The sequence below is a fragment of the Erythrolamprus reginae genome, chromosome 3 (assembly GCF_031021105.1).
Source record: "Erythrolamprus reginae isolate rEryReg1 chromosome 3, rEryReg1.hap1, whole genome shotgun sequence".
NCBI lineage: Eukaryota > Metazoa > Chordata > Lepidosauria > Squamata > Dipsadidae > Erythrolamprus > Erythrolamprus reginae.
Genome location: NC_091952.1, coordinates 83,746,238 through 83,768,147, shown reverse-complemented (window position 1 = coordinate 83,768,147; position 21,910 = coordinate 83,746,238). Strand labels below are relative to the sequence as shown.

Sequence of the window (21,910 nt, the reverse complement as noted above, 5' to 3'; positions counted from 1 at the left end):
TTCAATTGTGTCAATCCTTATCCTACTATCCTGCCAAGACACCATTACTCCTTCTGGGGTTAACCACCTAAAGTTAACATTGTGCCTAATCAACTTGGTTCTCAGGAAAAGATAAGGTTTTTTAAAGTCTCTGACTCTTTTCAGAATTTGCATCAAGACCACCAGTTGCCTCCCTCTAAATTCTCTTGGATCATCTCTTGCTCTATGTAGAATTTCGTTTCTAGTTGATTTTTTTCAAAACTTTATGTGCATTTCTTTTGGCAGATTATGGGGTCTCACATAGCAGTAAACTTCATCTATTTCCGTTAGCATCTCTTCCTTCTCCGTGCCTAATGCCTTGGCCAGAATTTCTGACATCACATGGGGGAGATCCTCACCCTTTTCTTTTTTTAAAATTTTGAAAGGGTAAATAGTGATTTGATTTTTCAGATTCAAGAAGGATTATAGTGGTTTCCAGTTCTTTATTGGCCTAAGTCAGTTTCTCCTTCATTTTGTCTATTCTTTTGTGTTCTAGGTCCATCTTTTCCTCTATCTCTTGAACCCTTTGTTCATTTTTGAGCATCTATTGCTAAAATGTTTCAAATTTCTCATCCATAGTTTGCATCATTTATTTTAGTTCTCCTGTATCATTTCTCACTTCTTCTATTTCTCTTTAGATGTCTTCATGATTTTTAACTATGGTTTCCTGCACCTGTAGAAGCATTGCCTGTAAATCTTTATAGGAACTAGATCTCTCCCTCGGCATCATAACTTCCAATAGATCTTTGCGATGAGGAATTGGGGATTGCCAATGTTGATAGCCTTCTTCCTGTCCCTACCCTTGTAAGGTTAGACATATGTCATTTTTATACATTTCCATCACCACAATTCCCACTTTGTCACCACTCTTTCACCTCCCTCCTATTATTTCTATTATTGTCTATAAACAGTTCATAGTAGCACATGGTTTACCCCATTCAGGGTTGTCTATGGCCTATGATTTGCTTTTTCGGACTCAAGAAGGATTATAGTGGTTTCCAGTTCTTTATTGGCCTAAGTCAGTTTCTCATTTTATACATTTATTTTATTTATTTATTTATTACTTAGATTTGTATGCCGCCCCTCTCCGAAGACTCGGGGCGGCTCACAACATGTAAAAACAAATCATAAGCAATCAGACAAATTTAAAATATTTAAATATTTTAAAAAACCCATATGCTAACAGTCACACACACAGACATACCATGCATAAATTAAACGTGCCCAGGGGGAGATGTTTCAGTTCCCCCATGCCTGACGGCAAAGGTGGGTTTTAAGGAGTTTACGGAAGGCAGGAAGAGTAGGGGCAGTTCTAATCTCCGGGGGGAGTTGGTTCCAGAGGGCCGGGGCCGCCACAGAGAAGGCTCTTCCCCTGGGGCCCGCCAACCGACATTGTTTAGTTGACGGGACCCGGAGAAGGCCCACTCTGTGGGACCTAATCGGTCGCTGGGATTCGTGCGGCAGGAGGCGGTCTCGGAGATATTCTGGTCCGATGCCATGAAGGGCTTTAAAGGTCATCACCAACACTTTGAATTGTGACCGGAAATTGATCGGCAACCAATGCAGACTGCGGAGTGATGGTGAAACATGGGCATACCTAGGTAGGCCCATGACTGCTCTCGCAGCTGCATTTTGCACGATCTGAAGTTTCCGAACACTTTTCAAAGGTAGCCCCATGTAGAGAGCATTACAGTAGTCGAACCTCGAGGTGATGAGGGCATGAGTGACTGTGAGCAATGAGTCCCGGTCCAGATAGGGCCGCAACTGGTGCACCAGGCGAACCTGGGCAAACGCCCCCCTCGCCACAGCTGAAAGATGTTGTTCTAATGTGAGCTGTGGATCGAGGAGGACGCCCAAGTTGCGGACCCTCTCTGAGGGGGTCAATAATTCCCCCCCCAGGGTGATGGACGGACAGATGGGATTGTCCTTGGGAGGCAGAACCCACAGCCACTCCGTCTTATCCGGGTTGAGTTTGAGTCTGTTGACACCCATCCAGGCCCCAACAGCCTCCAGGCACCGGCACATCACTTCCACCGCTTCGTTGACTGGGCATGGGGTGGAGATGTAAAGCTGGGTATCATCCGCATATTGATGATACCTCACCCCATGTCCTTGGATGATCTCGCCCAGCGGTTTCATGTAGATGTTGAATAGCAGGGGGGAGAGGACCGACCCCTGAGGCACCCCACAAGGGAGAAACCTAGGAGTCGACCTCTGGCCCCCCACTAACACTGACTGCGACCGGCCAGAGAGGTAGGAGGAGAACCACTGAAGGACAGTGCCTCCCACTCCCAACCCCTCCAGCCGGTGCAGAAGGATACCATGGTCGATGGTATCGAAAGCCGCTGAGAGGTCAAGGAGCACCAGGACAGAGGATAAACCCCTGTCCCGGGCCCGCCAGAGATCATCCATCAACGCGACCAAAGCGGTTTCCGTGCTGTAACCGGCCCTGAAACCCGACTGCTGGGGACCTAGATAATCGGCTTCTTCCAAGGACCGCTGGAGCTGGAGTGCCACCACCTTCTCGACAACCTTCCCCATAAAGGGAAGGTTGGAGACTGGACGATAGTTGTTAAGTACGGCTGGGTCCAGGGAGGGCTTCTTGAGGAGGGGGCGCACAAGCGCTTCTTTATAGAGTGATGGAAAAACTCCCCTCCCCAAGGAAGCGTTGGTAATCTCCTGGGCCCAGCTCCGCGTCACCTCCCTGCTGGCCGAAACCAACCAGGAGGGACACGGATCCAGTAAACAGGCAGCGGAACTCACAGCTCCGATGGCCTTGTCCACTTCATCAGGTGTCACCAGATCAAACTCTTCCCAGACAGGTGGACAAGTACGTGCCCCAGTCACCTCGACTGACTCGTTGTCAGTCGACTCTGTCTTACAATTGGAGTCGAGATTGGCCCGGATCTGAGCGACTTTATCAGCGAAAAACGTGTTAAAATCCTCGGCACTACTCTGCAAGGGCTTCACCAAGACTTGGCCAAGATTTTGTACCCATCCCTGAACTGTCATAGGAGAAACCTCAGATCCCTTCATTAAAGAAGTGTATCAAGCAGCTCCAATTGATTTGGCCTATGACTCGCAATGCATTAGACAATGCTCACCAAGCCCATAAGAAATAGGCTGACAAGTAAAGAGTTAAACCAAAGGAATGCCAGATCGGTGATAAAGCTTGCTTGTCTACTAAATACCTACAGACTACACAGAAGTCCAAGAAGCCTGGCCCCAAGTATGTAGGACCTTTTCCCATCTGAAAATTGTAAACCCAGTGGCAGTGCCCACCCTGCTCAGAAGATCTTTGATACAATTGGAATGACAGTACTTAGCAATTCTAAAGTCCCAGGATTCCATCCATCTATAACTAGAAATTTCAGAAACATCCAAAACCTAGAGTTATTGAGACCTCTCCACAACTAAATCTGGTTTGATGAATGAACCCCCAAATGGTATAATAGGCTCACAACCCAGGAGCAGACACTGTCTTGTCACAAACGTTGGTACAGATGAAGGATTGCAACTGTGCAATAATGTTCTTCCAGCACCAAGAGAACATGGCAGCAGCATCTTTTCTTTGGAGCTTGTAGAAGCGCTGGGTGAAAGCATAATTCACCCTACAGGCATCTTCTTGATTTTTTTTACCCCTACTCCTGCCTCAATTGCATTAAAAAATTAGCTAAAGCACCAGACTAGAGACTTGGAGACTGAGTTCTAGTACTGCCTTAGGCATGAAAAACCAGCTGGGTGACTTTGGGCCATCAGTCTTTTTCAGTCCAACTCACTTCAAAGTGTTTTGTTGTGGGTAAAATAGTAGAAGAAAGGAACATGAAATATGTTGCTACCTTGGAGTCGTTTACAAAAATAATAAAAGGATAAAAAGAGACAAATGGCATTTCAACTGAGCAACTAAAACAAAAATAATCAACCCACACAAAACGCCATTAGCAAATACATCAGACAGTTGAAGTGTCTAAAGTTATATTTTGTTGTTTTCATTTCTTCATTAATATTCAATTTTTAAACAATATAGTCAAACTAGGACATAGAGAATCTTATTATCTGCTCTCAACTGTTATTCAATACAAAGCTAATTTAAAGGCTGAAAGCTGACAAATTTCATTACAAGAAGTTTTATAGTTTGGCACATAAGATTTATTTCAGGAGAAAATAGTCATCTTTTTCTAACAGTCCAATATATCAAAAGTTCGTTTTGAATCAAGATGTTCACATTTTTAGTACATATCTTACTATTTTACTGATACTTTTCTTTTGTAAATACCTGGCAAGTTCCTAGTTCATTATAATAACATCTAATAAAGAATTGTAAGTTGACACACCTATAACATGATTAGCAAACTTCCTTCAAATTTATTGCATCTTTGGCATAGAAAACACAGTAATCTTTTAAAAACATTATTGGATTAGTTATTTATTAAATTCATGTTGCCCACCTCACCATCAAGCAACTCTTAATGTCATTATATATATATATATAAAGTGTGATTCTTCAGTTCTATATTCTATGTTCCATTTTTTAAAATATATATTCCACATTTATTTTTGCGATATTTTAAATTTATGTCACTAATAAATTGTTGGTTTAATATAAGTAAAGAAATTTTCCACTACCTTCAATGCCTTCAGAATTTCAAAGACTAGCTCTTAGCATTAATTTCAATACGATACTAAACTGTAATTAATTAAAAGTAGAACTGAAATAATTTACTTACTTGACTGCTTAAGAGTTCATTCAAAGTTAAATCATGAAACCTAAAAGGTCTGAAGTTGACTATATTTCTCCCTCATTATGTCTTCTGAACAAATTCCTTTTCCTTCTCTTATTGATGTGTTTCACTTGAACCAACTTAACCATAGCATATTTTAGTAATTTAGTTATTAATGGTCAGCAAAAGCTATTGTTGGTGTCCACTCTGCCTGCTTGCTTCGGCTGCCACAGAAATTGGGGGGGGGGGGCTTAGGTATTTGGGTGAAGGGAGGAAGAGTGCTAGAGGTTGTTCTACTTGTGTAGAAAGTTAGGGAGGAAAGTTCTCGTCAAGCTTGGACTGCCAAGGTACATAGACATTTTATAACCTGCTCGGGGTCAACGGCCTCGTCGGACCAGATGTAGAAGACCAAACAACCAGTGCACCCACCTGACTTCTTGGAATAAGGGGATTGGGTGAACTGCCGGGGGGGGGGGGGAAGAGTATGAGGGAGGGTTTGGGTATTTCTTGTATATGCATTTTACACACTTTTTACCTCAGAATTTGCTTTCCTTTTGTTGCTATCACATTTTGTCTATTAAAAACACTCCGCAGTCTGCATTGGTTGCCGATCAATTTCCGGTCACAATTCAAAGTGTTGGTTATGACCTGTAAAGCCCTTCATGGCATCGGACCAGAATATCTCTGAGACCGCCTTCTGCCACACGAATCCCAGCGACCGATTAGGTCCCACAGAGTGGGCCTTCTCCAGGTCCCGTCAACTAAACAATGTTGTTTGGCGGGCCCCAGGGAAAGAGCCTTCTCTGTGGCGGCCCCAACTCTCTGGAACCAGCTCCCCCCAGAGATTATAACTGCCCCCACCCTCCTTGCCTTTTGTAAACTCCTCAAAACCCACCTTTGTCGTCAGGCATGGGGGGACTGAGATATCTCCCCTAGGCCTATACAATTTATGTATGGTATGTTTGTACGTTGTCTGCTTAATAATGGGGGGTTTTAAATAGTTTAAATTTTAAATTATTAGATTTGTTATGAACTGTTTTATTTTGTTGTGAGCCGCCTCGAGTCTGCGGAGAGGGGCGGCATACAAATATAATAAATAAATAAATAAAATAAATAAAATAAATAAAATAAATAAAATAAATAAAATAAATAAAATAAATAAAATAAATAAAATAAATAAAATAAATAAAATAAATAAAATAAATAAAATAAATAAAATAAATAAAATAAATAAAATAAATAAAATAAATAAAATAAATAAAATAAATAAAATAAACAAATAAATAAATATATTCATCTCTATCAAGTGAAGATGGAGTTTTTCTTTCCTGGACTTTGAAGGAGAGATACCTGACAGCTATCCTGCATTATTTTGCTAATAATTTAAAGTAAGGTTTAAAAAGCCTATTACATTTCACTCACCATATTTCATATTATTCCATGCAGATATAAACTTTGATTTTATTTTATCTACTTCATCTGTCCCAGTGGCCTCCATATTCAGATTCATCAGAAATAGCCATCACTATCTCAAAGACCTTGATTGACTTTGTTCCTGTGAAAGAAAAGGAGTTAAGCACAGCCATTGTTACTCAGGACAGAACTGGATGCTTGTGTTATTAGGTACTTACATCCATTATGACCAGGAAGAGAAATAAAATCTCAAGAACATCCACTTGCACAGAGAGAAGCAATTGTAAGTTCTATGAATAAATAATAAAAACATTTGATTCCAAATATACAACAGTAAAATTATCCTGCAAACCTAAATAAAACATAATGTCCTCCAACTGCTTTCTACATCACAATAAACTATCCAGCAAGGGTGTATGTGTGATTGTGCAACTGAGATCACCGAAAGGCTAATTGGAAGGCAGAGGAAAATATTTGAATTGCCGTACAAGGGACACCGTTTTATATTATGCCTATTCAGTTCGCAGCAAAACTCAAGGCTTATCAATACTTAATGCTCTATTTTAAAAAGCTGGGTTTTATCCCAATCCAAATTGCATGAAGCAGAAGAGGTTGAGATGCAAATAAAAAGAACGTGTTTAAAGGAAGTAAGAAACACAAAGAAAAAGACAGAAACACAAACATTTTGTTGTGCAACACTAACCCAAAACAGTTTTAAGAGAATGAAAATTACCACACATCCAGATACGTTATTTAATGTAGTGGTAATCAGGATTAGCCTTTTTATTTTGCTAAGTTATCTTTCACTCCAAATATTTACCAAACCAATAAAGACTTTTGCTAAGGCACAGGAATTGTCTCTTACTCAAACCATAAAATGCATCAGCACCTTTTTTTCTTTTTTTAAATTAAACTTTATTAAATTTTTCATAAAAACACAAACATGACATACTTACATTTAATGTAATGTCAACCCCATCAGCACCTTTTTAAAAACACCATATCACACAAGTTATGTTTACCCAGCTGTGGGGCGGGGTGTTGACTTTTGCATACTCAGAATCAGATGCTAAGACTAGTGATTTTGTTGTGTTAATAGCGGACAATCTGTTCTTTTATTGACTTTCTCAGATCTGTCAAGGACATCACTTCAGTTTCATTGAGTCAGCAACCTGAGAAACTCTTCCTGTTTATTTTCTGGAATGTCATGAAGCCTTAGGTGATTTTGTGCAGAAACTTTCCTTTTCCTTGCCAATTTAAACACATTTTCCGTTCCATTTACTTTATGTGTATGCACCAAGACAAATTCCTTCTATTGTAAAAAATGTTGCAGGATTAATACCTGATTTCACCATTCCTTACATGGGTTCAAGCTTAATGTTTCCAGTTGTCCAAAAGATGTCTGGAGAAATATTTAATAAGCCTTGAATAGCCAAACAAAACTCAATTCTCATATTTACAGGAGCAGGTTCCTCAGCTAAACTGTCCAATATGCAAACCTGGAATTGGAGAAAGTAATCTAAGATGACCTTTCGTCATGTTTTACTTATTTGATTTTTATCCCGATTTTCTGCTAATAAATGGGAGTTGCCACTTACAAAATAACAATCCAATTAATATTAGAAATAAATAATTAACATGCTTTAATAGTACATAATACAATATTAAAATCAGGTGATCCAACCATAATTCAAGTACTTCAAAAGCATTATGTGAAAGAAAAAGGAAGTGAATTCGGCAATTTTGGACCCATATCTTTAGATATGACCCATATCTTTAGAAAAATCTCATCTGCAAAATTTTATATCTAGACTTCTTCATAATGATCTAGATCAAGGTTGTCAAACTCAAGGCCCAGGGTCCAGATCCAGCCCACGAGGTGCTTAGATCTGGCCCACAGGGCCGCCGTAGAAACAGTGAAGGACAGGCCTATGGTGACTCTGCCAGCAGAAATGGGCTCCTGAATTCTATTTTCACTAACAAAGGGTTGCTCAAGGTCATAGCCAAAAATGGAACTCTAGAGCCCGTTTTTGCCAAGAGTGGTCGAGCTGGCCACACACACACCAGTCCCCTCCCAAGGTCAACACACAGCCTTCAATGAAATTGAGTTTGATCCTCCTGATCTAGATAGTTTATTAAGTAATCTGGTAAATCATCTAGGACTGTAAAAATTCAAAATGAAAATCATGAGTTGATTCAAAGGGCACTGAAGACCTGATTTTTCCCCGCATACATTAGGTCTAGCAGGGATAAAACCCTTTGGATGAACCTATGCGTTTGTATGCTGCTACTTTACATTTTTGAGTCTTTTGTGGGTTTTATTGGTGACTGTTTTATTGAGATACAATGCCCTGAGTCATTTACTGAGTCATTTATCTATAGATAAGAAAGCACTTGTAAATCTTTAATTTAAACAATCAGTTTACTCATCACGATTAGTTTTTACACACTCTTTGAGTATAATTTGCTTTATGTCTCACAGAATCCCTACAATCAAAAATTTTGGACTTGGCTATTAAGAGCAACAAAAATCCCATATAGCCAAACTGATGGTAAAAATCCAGTGATTTTAAAAAAAAACTACCTAGCGACCTGCATTGCTTTATTCAGGAACTTATCAACTTATAATAACTTCCAACTTTCCTCTGAAAGCAATATGCGATTTGTAATATGCAAGCAATAGTTTGGGAGTTAAGCAGATCATATATAAGGTGATCTATATGGAAACTCAATAGAAGCGAGTTTGAAAATTAGTCTGTATGTTGACCCCAAAGACAATTAGTTCAGTTTAATTTTTATGGAGGACTGCATCCTTTTTGTTAAAAAAATTAGATGACTACCTTCAAAAAGGAGAAAGAGCACTTAGAATGAAAGATAGGACTTGAATTATAATTTATTAGCCTATAATCCTATATACATTTTCTTGGAAAATTAAGTACTGTTGGATTCAGTAAAGTTATCTTGGACAACGCACGTTTGCAGTGTTTATCAATACATTGATCACTGCAAAGCACTATTTTTAACTTGAGAGTAGCTATTACAAATGCCATGAAGTTTCATAATTTAACTTTCTCTTTGCACGTTAGACTCAAAATTAGCACATTCTGTCCAATGTACTGTGTATATAATAATCATCACTTTTAAGATACAATATATAAAATTGTAGAATGTAATAAGAAAAAAATGTGAAATGTTAATTCACTTTTAGGTTCAACTAAAGGAGGATTTAAGAAATATATAGTAGAGATTGAAACTGGACTTGTCAGGCCTCTACAGTGATCCCTCGATTATCGCGAGGGTTCCGTTCCAAGACCCCTCGCGATAATCGATATTTCGGGATGTAGTGGTGCGGAAGTAAAAACACCATCTGCGCATGCGCGCCCTTTTTTCATGGCCGCACATGCACAGATGGTGGAGTTTGCGTGGGCGGCGGGGAAGACCCAGGGAAGGTTCCTTCGGCCGCCCAGCAGCTGATCTGCTCGGCAGCGCAGCGAGGAGCCGAATCGGGGTTTCCCCTTTGCGTGGGCGGTGGGGAAACCCCGATCTTCGTCTGCTCGCTGCTGCTGCGGCCGCCCAGCAGCTGATCTGCTGGGCAGCACAGCAGCAGCGAGCAGACGAAGATCGGGGTTTCCTCGCCGCCCACGCAAAGGGGAAACCCCGATTCGGCTCCTCGCTGCGCTGCCGAGCAGATCAGCTGCTGGGCGGCCGAAGGAACCTTCCCTGGGTCTTCCTCGCTGATGCCCCCGCCCGCCCGCCGCCCGCCCGCCGCCCGCCAGAAAGAGGGGGAGAGATAGAGAAAGAGAGAGAAGGAAAGAAAGAGATGAGAGAGGGAGGAAGAGAGTGTGAGAGAGGAAGAAGCAAGATAGAGAAAGAGAGGGAGAAAGAAAGATGAGAAAGGAAGGAAGAGAGTGACGTCATCGGGTGGGAAAAATCGCGATATAGCGTTTCGCGAAGAACGAGATCGCGAAAATCGAGGGATCACTGTATTTCATTCTCTTTTAAGTTCCTGCAATGAAAGTCAATAGAACAAGGAAAGAAGAAATCTAATATGTAATCAACAGGCATTAATGTTGAAAAACCCAACTAATATTATATTCATCGCACTTTGTGATTTTTTTTTTAGTTCCTATTAATATAAGTTCTTGTTAGTTTACTGCGAGGGGTCAGAGAAGATGAAAACTTGCAAACTATTATAAATTTAACATCTCCTTGGCTCTACTTCTCCAAAACATTACAGGAAGTTTTATGGGATTTTTAAAACATATTTAAACGTACACACAATGAGCGTTTAACAACTAAACTAAAGCTCTTTGTAAATCTATTTATCAGGGTAGAAAGAAGACAGTACACGGTATATATACAGTAGATCTAAAAATTGGGAGGGATATCAAGGGCCAGGATTTAAAAAAAACACACAAAATAATTAGACACACTCCATTTCTACCCATATTTATAAAATGCTGTCAAAATGATTTTAAAAGATGAAGAATTCATGGGAACCTTTGCATATAATAATAATAATAATAATAATAATAATAATAATAATAATAATAATAATAATAAACAAAACAACAACAACAAAGTTGGAAGGGACTTTGGAGGTTTTCTTGTCCAACCCTTACAAACCTTACAAAAAACAGCACTTGTTTTTTTCCTGTTGGTTTGATTTATTTGAAGGATAGATGTTCATGCCAGAAGGCAATAAATTTCATAGCATTTAAAAGAATATGAAGAAAAACTACCCGTCCTACTATACTAGTGTTTTACCAAACAAGCATTCTAAATGAGATCAAGACACTTCCAATTTTCAAAACGTATTTTAAAAAATGAGTTGGATTTTCCTTACATTCAGTTGAAATTTATTCCTGGAATTACTGCTCTTTAATTTCCAAACCTTACCATCTTTGCAGAAAAAAAAAAGCAGAGTAATCTTCTATTGCAACTGAATTCAATCTCAATTGAATTTAATTCACATACACAAAGACCTCCGAGTCAAACCCGTTCACACGCGCCCTTCTTCGCCTTTTGCTCCATTGGTACACGTTGCCCCCCAACCAGGTCCCCAAATGATCAAAACTTCTATTTCAACCACTCGACTCGTAGAATAAAAAGCGAATTTTTTGTACTAATTTAGATGATTCTCGGTACCCTTTTTTTAAAAGCCAATCTTTCTGATCTTTCTTGAATTAAAGAAAACTTTTCCCAGTTTTTTCCCCCCCTGCAGAAATTTCAGAGATCCACTCTCTCTCCCGCGCTCCATTCGAGTCCCACGATCTCAGATTATTATTATTCACCCTTTGCAAAAGAATTTTCCACGCACCGGGTACCTCGCTCGGGGTTCGGAACCCGATTGTTTCCTCCCCGAAGAGAACTCCGAAGAATCGAGGGGTTCGAATCCCGTCCTGGTCGCCTTCATCCAGGACACCTGAGCTAGATTAAAGCGAGGGAGATACCCTCCCGCCCACCAAAAGGGGAGGGAGGTGAAATCCCGTTTTCATTTACCACCGATTCTTTTGACCCACTCCGGCTTCCGTTACTTATGCCACCAGAGGCACCGTTTCCGGAAAGGGAAATGAAATTTGCAAACGGTACAGTACATTGTTACCATCAACTGGGGGAAATCCGACATTGCGGCCGTCTCATTTGATAGCGAGGCACGGACTGCATGTCCCAGAAAGCATTGCTCTCTGGACGGAAGTCGACCCTCGGGGAAGAACTGCTGTTTGGGAAATGTAGGCTTTCCGCTTAGAAAAGTTGCAATGTTGAGAATCCGAGGAAATGGCAATTGAGAAATGTAGTTTTCAGACTAATATATATTTAGCACATTTTAATAGTTACCAGTAGATGGCTCTATTAATATAATGTCTGGATAATTTACGTGATGGCTGTATTTCTTTTTTGCCATAATGTATTACTTGTTTTACCATTTACGTTTTCTATACAGAATTCAACATGTGACATGTGCAATATTTCTTTCTTCTACTGTATTTCTTTTTTGCCATAATGTATTACTTGTTTTACCATTTACGTTTTCTATACAGAATTCAACATGTGACATGTGCAATATTTCTTTCTTCTATTTTTGCCACAGTACCTTTGAGGTACTTTCTAAAATAAAAGTAATCCGTAAACTTCATCTGCATTATTTGAAAACAATGGCCCAGATATGGTGCACATAACATAGCCTATAATGCAGTTTTGTTACTATCAACATATGTGCATGCATATAAATATAGACCCATGATAAACCATGTATTCTTCTACTGTTGTCCAAATTGTCATTTTTTTTATTTCTCTTAAAGTATCTATTAAATTTGTCTCACTGTCTCTGCATTCTGTGAGCTGTCCAGGGTTGTTTTGGACTTGAGTGCAGTCAAAATCAAATTAAATAAAGAAATTATGAACTGAGCTTTACATCCACTATTTGTCTTGTATTACTTGCATATTTAATAAGTACTTTATTAAATAAGTACTAAGTATTTATTAATTTAGAGTACTAAGTATTTATTAATTTAGATTATCAACCAAATTCTAGTATGAATTCTTTGATTTTGATTTACCATATTACCATTAAATGGCTTATTGGTGAACTTAATCAGAACATGATGCATACTGATTTCATGTTTGACCTTATGTAAATAATTGCATAAAATCATATAAGGAATCACTTCAGTTTAGTTTATCAAACCTCCTGAGGATTAAGTGGACCATTCTGTTTCCCAAATAAATGGCTTTGGATTTGCTCCTTTTAACTGTAATATATTCTTTTCAGACCATTCTACTATATCAAGATTGTTTTGAAGTTTTTATTCTGGCATCTCAAATATACAAATTCATTTTGGGGACCTTGGCAAACCTACTCCATACAATGCTCAAAAAATAAAGTATCCCCAGCAGGTTCAATACAGCCAATGAAGAGGATTTATTATTCTTTTGTTAGATTTTTTCTATATTATTTGGAAAAATATGATGACCTGTAATTTACATTCATTACTTTTTGTTATGTAAATATAGTGCCAGACTTATAAGAATCTGTTCAGGTATTTGAATAGTGGCATCATGTATCTTCTTAGAGTAGCCATGACTAATTCTATGGATATATTTTACAGTATTGGATTTAGTTTTTAGTTACTGGTCACCATCATCAGCATCAGCAGCAGCAGCAGCAGCATCATCATCATCATCATCATCATCATCATCATCATCATTATTATTATTATTAGACTTGTATGCCGCCCCTCTCCGAAGACTTCTCTAAATCTGATATAATTTGTCTGAAGACTTAAAGTATGTCCTAAAAGCTGAACATACAATATTTAATATGGAGTCTACTATCTATCACAGAATGAAATGGAATTATGTTCTGTAATGTGAAATATATGCCTCTATTAATAAGCCTAAATACTTTTAGCAAAGCTAGTATTCCTCATTCCATGTCTGTTCATTTGATTTCTGTTTATAAATGGCTTTGGATTTGTTCCTTTTAAATGTAATATATTATTTTCAGATCATTCTACTATATCAAGATTCTTTTGAAGTTTTTATTCTGGCCTCTGAAATATACACATTTATTTTTGTGAACATATGCTATGTATTTCTTTTATATCTTTACCCAAGTCATTAAGAAAAGTGTGGCAGCACTCAAGCTCAGCACTGAAACTAGTTTGCATTCCACTTGATACCACTCTCTGGTTTAATATTCTTCTATTATAGTAGTCAAGCCAATTTGTTTCAGCTCTCTAGGCCAGTGTTTCCCAACCTTGGCAACTTGAAGATATCTGGACTTCAACTCCCAGAATTCCCCAGCCAGCAAATGCTGGCTGGGGAATTCTGGGAGTTGAAGTCCAGATATCTTCAAGTTGCCAAGGTTGGGAAACACTGCTCTAGGCAACAAACTTCAGAATCATATATTTCCCAACTTATTTACTGCATTAAAGAGATACCAAACATTGAAGAACATCATGCTATATATTCTTAATTCCTTTTAGCAAATCACTTCATTTTTCATAGTATGCAAGATTTTTATTTCTGACACACCAAAAGTACTTAAAGTGCCTTCAATATTCTCATGTGAAGAATTCACTCTTATTTTGGATGAGAAACAAAACATTTTCAAGGGGAAAAAACAAAGTCCACTTGCCTTTTGGTTAACCCCTTTGGGCACTCTTATTTTGATGAACGAAATACCTACATTTTTAAATTCAGCACATCTTACTCAGTTACCATTTATTCTGAGCTAAAAATTACATTTTAATGTATCCTATAATGCCTCCATGTCAATTAAGCGTAGCATAGTAATTTCTTTAAATAGGTTTGTTACAGCCATCCACCAAAAGGCACCTTAGGGAGACATCCAATCACACATATATTTAAAATGCAGTAATAACAGCAGCATGACCAGAAGAAAAACACTCCAGAGCTATATCAGAACAAGGAAATGTATCCACCAGAAGAGGATCTACATCTCATGCACTTACTGTATAAATTAATATTAGCATTGACATATACTGTATGCATAAATGCTTTATATATATGATGCATCTAACTAAGTCAACAATTTAGATGTTGAAATAAGTATTTGTTCCTATTAATGTGCAGTTACAAAATATTTTTATGGCTCAGACAAATAAATATTTGCATATTATTTCCCAAACAGTCATACACGAGGTTTCCTCTTTGTGAAATACAGTGTACTACAGCTGCTTTCATTTATATGTTATTGGATAGCCTATCAGGGCTTGCTGTATTTAATAAGAATTTGCATGCCTTCACTTCCATGCATGATCATCCCCGGCTATTATGGTATATTATACCCATAGTAACTGTCTCAAGGGAAGTACACAAATGTTGATCATTAGTTGCAAGCCATTTCCTCAATCTTTGGACAATAACGGATGAAAGGTGCTAATACTAATAACTATAGTCATAGGAAATGAATGGCCGGGAGTCGATTGTTCAGAAACTTCCTGTACATTAGGTAAAATAGCTCTTTTCCTAACAGAGTGACCATCTGTTATCTTCTGCATAAAACAGTTAAACTGTACGCAACAGCCATAGTGGCACACTGATTGGAATGCAGTATTGCAAGCTAACACTGCCAACTGCCACAGTTCAATTCTGGCTAGCTCAAAGTTCTTCTATCCTTCTGAGATCAGTAAAATGAGGACTCCGATTATTGGGGGCAATATGCTGACTTTGTAAACTGCTTAGAGAGGCTGTAAAGCAGTATGAAGCAGTATATAAAGATAAGTGCTATTGCTATGGCTGTACACATAGTTAAGCACAATTCACTTTAATTACCCTTCCCTGCATATAAACCAGTTACCCATCCTATACTACATAATTGTTAGATTGAACAGCCCTGGCATGAGATCAGTGTCTCCAATCAATACACCTCAGTTTTAATAAATTATTATTTACTAGAAATATGTTGATTCATATGGCACAGTGACGGCGAACCGTTTTTTGTACATATGCCAAAATGAGGTATGTGTTAGCATGCGTACACATGGACACACCCAGGGTGCCTTGCAACCAGGGGTGGGCTACTGCCCGGACAGGGGAGGAATGCAGTGGGGTAGTGAAAATGGAGTTCTACCCCAGAGTACCCAATTTCCACTAAAAGATGTTAAAAGAAATAATAATAATAATAATAATAATAATAATAATAATAATAATAATAATATTTTATTATTTTATTATTTATTAGATTTGTATGCAGCCCCTCTCCACAGACTCGGGGTGGCTCACAGCAGTGATAAAACAGTATACAATGGCAAATCTAATATTAAATCTAAAATAACAATTTTACATTAAAAACCTAAAAAAAACCTAAAAAAACCTACACACAAACATTCCATACATAAAACTACATAGACAGGGGGAGATGTCTCAATTCCCCCATGCCTGACGGCAGAGGTGGGTTTTAAGAAGTTTACGAAAGGCAATGAGGGTGGGGGCAGACCTGATCTCCGGGGGGAGCTGGTTCCATCACAGAGAAGGCTCTTCCCCTGGGTCCCGCCAGCCGACATTGTTTAGTCGATGGGACCTGGAGAAGGCCAACTCTGTGGGACCTAACCGGCCACTGGGATTCGTGATACTATTATTATTATTATTACTATTACTATTATTATTATTATTATTATTAATAATAATAGTAATAATAATAATAATAATAATAATAATAAATTAGATTTGTATGCCACCCCTCTCCGAATAAGCCACGCCCACAGTGTGGTAGCAAAGATTTTGGTAGACCTTCACTGACCACACCTATTCCCTCCCCCCCATGCATGTGCACCCGACATGCTGCCCTGCACATGCACATAATAACAACCCCCCCCCCCCGTCCCTATGCATATACACAGGCCTCAGTAAAGCCTGGGGTGGTGAAAATGCAAAAAAACAGCCAAACAGGCAAACTGGAAGTTTGGAAAAATGAACTTTCAGTTTGTCCATTGTGCTGTTTTTCGCACTGGGGCTTTAGGAAGCTTCCCTGAAGACTCAGGACTCAGGAGTGCAAAAAACAGCACAACGGCAAACTGGAAGTCCCTTTTTCCAAATTTCCATTTTGCCTGTTTGTACTCTGGAGCCTCCGTAGGCCAAAAATCAGCTGGCTAGCATGGGCATGTGCACTGCACCTGACATAGGGCAATGCCAGGGATGGGCAGCAGGCAGGATGGGGTGGAATGCAGTTCCACCGGCAGAAATGAAGCTGCATGCACAGCTCCAGCTGACAAGCAGCAGTAACTTCCTGGATTACTGGTCTCAGCTCGGCTCTCCTTTTTTCCCCTGCTGCTGCTGTGCGCTCCTCGCTTTTTCCTCTTTCCTCCTTCCTGGTCTCAGATGAGCTTCACTCTCTCCTGCCCAGCTACCCTCCAGCCTCACGCGGCCACCTCCCAAGGCCAGGAGAGCTGCGCCACGCCAAAGCAGTCTGGGCTGCGGTCTTTTTCCCCTCATGAAGCCCTCACTCTGCCCATAGCTGAGATGAAAAGGCATTGTGCGACAATAACAGTTCACTTGAACGATGGTGATCATTCAAGCCATTCCCACCTGGTCACATGGCCAGCAAGCCACTCCTACCCAGTCACATGACTATCAAGCCACACCCACAAAATAAGCCATACCCATAGTGTGGCAGTAAAAATTTTGGCTGCCCATTACTGGGCAACGCCTCACATGCCTTCCAATATGCCATAAATTCAACATCACAGATATAAGCAGAAGAAATCTCTCATCAGGACAAATGAATTTTGGCAGAAGTCAGACCTTTGATTCCACATCTACACTATCACAAATCTTTCCTTGTGTTAATCGGCTAAGTGCTCCTTGGAATATGTCCAGGTTCTCTTTATATCATAAATCTTTTGTAAGTTTCAGGAAATTTAATTTACAAACAACACAGTGTTCTATTAGAGACTTCGGTGTTCCTGTTACTTCCTTCTTGACAGTTTATAGTCTTATTATCAGCTCTATTTCCAGCTTCCCATCCCAATAAACCTCCACACAGTTCTTTTGTTTGTAATGTTGTGACATCACTATTGCCCACACTTCTTCCTGCTGTAAATTTTCCCACTTATGTCCCATAAAGCTTACACGGCATAAAATTGGAATCCGTGAATATCAGACATTATCGTAATAGCAATCAATGGCTTTGATGAAAAACTAGCAATACAAATACAAATATATATTATGCAGATTATTCATTCCATTGTTTCAATATTACTCATAGTCTTTGGTCAAAGTTCAGTTCGCATTATAGGGGCTAGGCAATCAGGCATTCTAAAGGCTATCTGGGAATTATCTGCAGAAGTGAATTTTATTATATGAAGACTATACTCAGGTCTGTTGGCTATACCTTTGGCTATTTCATCATGTACTCAGCCAAATAATTGATGCATTGTCACACACACACTACAAATATCCACTTCTTGTTTATTCACAAAGACAAAGGATTCTCCCATGGTTCCCTTCTGGACCAATCCATTGTTCCTATGACCCTCAAGATTGTTCAGGGAGCCTTCATATCGTTCCTATATAGGAGATCACTAATCCCCTAAAATATCCAGTACTTTGGCAATATCCCATACATTTTGCAGGGACGTGTTCATATGAATGTTGTTGGTAGATCATTTTATTTCAGTAGGAGAGGCAGAGACTGCATTGTACCTTTTCAGACTTGATCAATTTTTCCTTCCGTTTGTTTGGTTAATCTTCCATGCACTGAGAAAACTTGAGTCAGACTTCAATATCAGTTGGTTTGCCTTATAAGGTCATGCATATTATTAGTCATTTCCTATCTGTTCTGATTTAAGGTTACTGACACTCATATAGTTGCTTATAACACAGCTGTATGGGTCATAGAAAACACTTCTAGAAAGTGTTCCTTACCACAGTGTAAAAAAAATAAAACAAAACTATACAAAATGTATCTTATAACTTTCTTCAATAAAATCCTAAAAACCAATGACTCTGAACTTGAATAAATAATATTGAACTCTCTATATAAATACTATGGAGAAACTATACTCAACACTATATAATCATACTGAACACAATTTTACTTTTTCCTTATCCCTCTACTGGTTAATTCTTTATTCATTGATTTTATATATTTTATTATTTTTAGAAAGTTAATAATGTTTTGAAAAAAGAGTCTTTTTCCTTAATTAACATATTGAAAGTTACTAAAATGAAAGTACTCTACCTTTGGTTGGATTAATTTTAGAGACAAAATGTAGTGGATCTGCAAGGTCTAACTTTGCAGAAATAAGTGGTATGATTGTATAATACTTTGCAAACTGTGGAGGTTTATTATTAAATACTTGTTAATTTATAGGTCTACAGTACATTTAGACCTTATGCAAAAAATAATATTGGGGATCTAAACAATAAACTGAGTCAGAATTTATTCTATTAAATGCTAACAAAGATTAGTAAGGTGGGCAGTACATTTTGATAATATATACTTCATATAATATATACTGCATACTTTACTTTGTGTTTTCATTTTTATTAAGTTTATCAGGATATAAAACACCTGAAAAGAAAAGAAAAAGGAGGAAAGTGGGAGAAAGGGAAGAGAAAAAAAGTATCTTTTTGTCAGGTTCTGGAAGGCTGGAAAGAAATGCCAATAAACACAATCCTGGTTTGTAATGGGTTCTCTCTGGTTCTGGCATGAACTGACCATCAATAAGTGCAAAGCAACGCAATGAAATCTAGTCAGGGCTAACTGCCCAGTGCTCCCCATCACCTTTTAAATGTTTCCCACCACTGCACCCAATCACAAGCCATCCCTAGCTAGCTCCACTGGCGCGGCTGCCACTCTGTTTCCGCTGCCATTGTTACCTCTCATCTGTTGCAAGTGGGGGTTCCTACTTACCACTGCTACCAGTGCAATACGCATGCAGCTTTGTGTTGCCGGCATGCACACACACGCATCCCAGTGAGATTTTGCTTCTGCACATGCGCAGAAGCAAAAAATTGCTAAAATCTCTCTCTCTCTCTCATGCAAGATTTTGCTTCCTGCACATTTATTATTATTATTATTATTTCTTTATTATTTGGATTTGTATGCCGCCCCTCTCCGAAGACTCGGGGCGGCTCACAACAAGTGAAAAACAATCCAATACAATCCAATTAATTAAAATATTATAAATTTAAGAAAATCCCCTATACTAACATACACACATACAGGCATACCATATATAACTTCAACGTGCCCAGGGGGAGATGTTTAGTTTCCCCATGCCTGACGGCAAAGGTGTCACTGGGACACATGTACACAGATGTCAGAGATGTTTAGCTGCATGCACAGCTCCATTTTCGCTACCAGTGTGCAGTGTGGCCGGTACCGGATAGCAACCCGATTCTGCCACCATGGCTCCATTCTTCCGGACAGGGCTAATACAGGTGACAGGCAGTCAGTCCTGAAGGGGCAGGTGGTGGTTGTAGTATCCCGTCACATTTCCCCCTGCCAGAATGGAAGCCCTGAGACATCAGGTGCACCAGGGCTGACATGCGGCCCCTCTACCATGCAGACAGTACCTGAAAGACAAAGAGTATTGTGAGCAACGTTGTAGTGAACCCTCCTCCCTGATTCAGTTGGGTGTTTCCACTGGAATCTAGTGTAGAGTAGCTCTCATATCAGTGCTGGGTACCTATGATGTTTCTGATAGATGGTACCCTTTCCATAATATCACATATTGTAGCCGGCCTCTATGCCAATGCAGTGCTGGATGGCAGAACAATGAGCCGGAAACCAGTGAGCAACCTGGAAACGCTGAGAGTGATTGCTGAAGTTACAAAGCAGCTGGAGAGGGGTGGGGAGGCAGAGACTCGTATTGCTAGCTTAGCCTCACATAGACATACTTTGCGCCAGGATTCTGTGCTTGACCAAAGACGTTGACACTCCGTAGTGTGTACTTCATTGGCTTGGAGCTTGGAATGTGAATGAGGAGATGCCCAGTCAGATGTATGCCCCAAGGAGCGCAAAGGGCCGGCTGATGTGCAGCCAGCCTAGGAGCAGTCTGCAGTAGGAGCAGGGCAGGAGTTGGAGCCAGGAAGGGACTAGTGGCACATCTCGACAGCAGCAGCTAGATATGGAGCTCCACTACCAACACCAAGCTTCTCTGATACTCATTTGATAGGTGGTGGGAAAGAAGACTGACAGATGGTGATGAGGGAGGGAATGGAGCTACTTGATTGCTCCAGGCAACCAGAAGATGGAGTAGTTGCAGGAGCATTTTGGAGAGGCCTACAAAGTTTTGGCAACTACACCCCATGCTCTTGGAGCCACCAATTTTGAGAGCTACCTTTGATGGGAACCCTGGTAGATTGGCCCTGTTCCTGAGCCAGGTGATCAGCCACCTGGACTGCTACCTCCATCTTTACCCCACCTAATGGGCCACGGCCATGGCAGTGACAATGGGATTGGAAGGAGAGGCTGCCTCTACACTAAGCACCCCCAAGAGTTGGGGGTGTCGTCCTGTCCCTGGAGGCATTATGGGACTACATCGAGGTTGTGACCTGAGCTCAGCAGGCCAAAGGGGAGATCCTGGCACTAAAGCAGAGTGGGAAATTATGTGCAAGAGTTTCGCCACATCACCAGTAAGTTGCGGCCATGGATGGAAGAGCTCCTGATTCACCATTACACCAGGCCTAGGCCTACAGAGGCTTCTCCCACCAGCTCAGTTAGTGGTACAGACAGCTACCAAGTTGGATGTTGAATTGCGGGAGTGCCACCCCAAGGCGATGTGGGTCGTAGGCTGCGGAAGCTCCTTGAACGATAATCAATTATCAACTGGATGAACCCTCTTCTGGTGTTGACCCCACTGGAGAGATTTGCAAGACCGCCTCTCCATTGTTTCTGATGCAGCCAACCGGGCCACCATGCAGCCAACCAGCAATTGAAAGCCAGGTCTCCTTGGACAGGGAAGCCTAGGAAGTCACCCAGGAAAACCTAGGTGAAGAAATCTAGGGTGGCACACCAAATGATGGAGGTCCCAGCATCATTGGCAAAGGGAGAGCAACAGCAGAAAGGAAATGCCACCTGACCCCCTATAACAGTAAGAACGAGGGGGAAGGCAATTCAATGGTGAGTGAGTCTATCATCAGAGTGAGACTGCAAATAACCATTCACCATTCACTTAAAACTGAAAAAGGTTCTTGGATAAGAAATGAAACATTTTCAAGGGGGAAAAAACAAGTCCTCTTTCCTTTTGGAAAAGCACATTTGGGAACTGAATATGGTTTTGCCT

The 21,910-nt window shown here is 39.9% G+C and overlaps 1 protein-coding gene across 10 annotated transcripts in view; it reads right to left on the bottom strand.

Moving 5' to 3' along the window:
• ATG4C (autophagy related 4C cysteine peptidase) overlaps positions 1 to 11,766 on the bottom strand; it is a 32,888-nt gene extending 21,122 nt beyond the window's left edge. The window contains exons 1-4 of one of the 10 annotated variants that reach the window (XM_070746055.1): positions 11,473 to 11,722; positions 7,495 to 7,651; positions 6,371 to 6,442; positions 6,162 to 6,294 (exon numbers count right to left, since the gene is read on the bottom strand). In XM_070746055.1, the coding sequence (XP_070602156.1) occupies positions 6,162 to 6,249 (88 nt within the window). In that variant the 5' untranslated portion in view covers positions 6,250 to 6,294; positions 6,371 to 6,442; positions 7,495 to 7,651; positions 11,473 to 11,722. Of the gene's footprint in view, positions 1 to 6,161; positions 6,295 to 6,370; positions 6,443 to 7,108; positions 7,652 to 11,472 lie in introns of all 10 variants that reach the window. The other 9 variants (XM_070746060.1, XM_070746062.1, XM_070746056.1 and 6 more) reach the window with 9 other exon arrangements.
• Between the last annotated feature and the right edge of the window lie 10,144 nt (positions 11,767 to 21,910).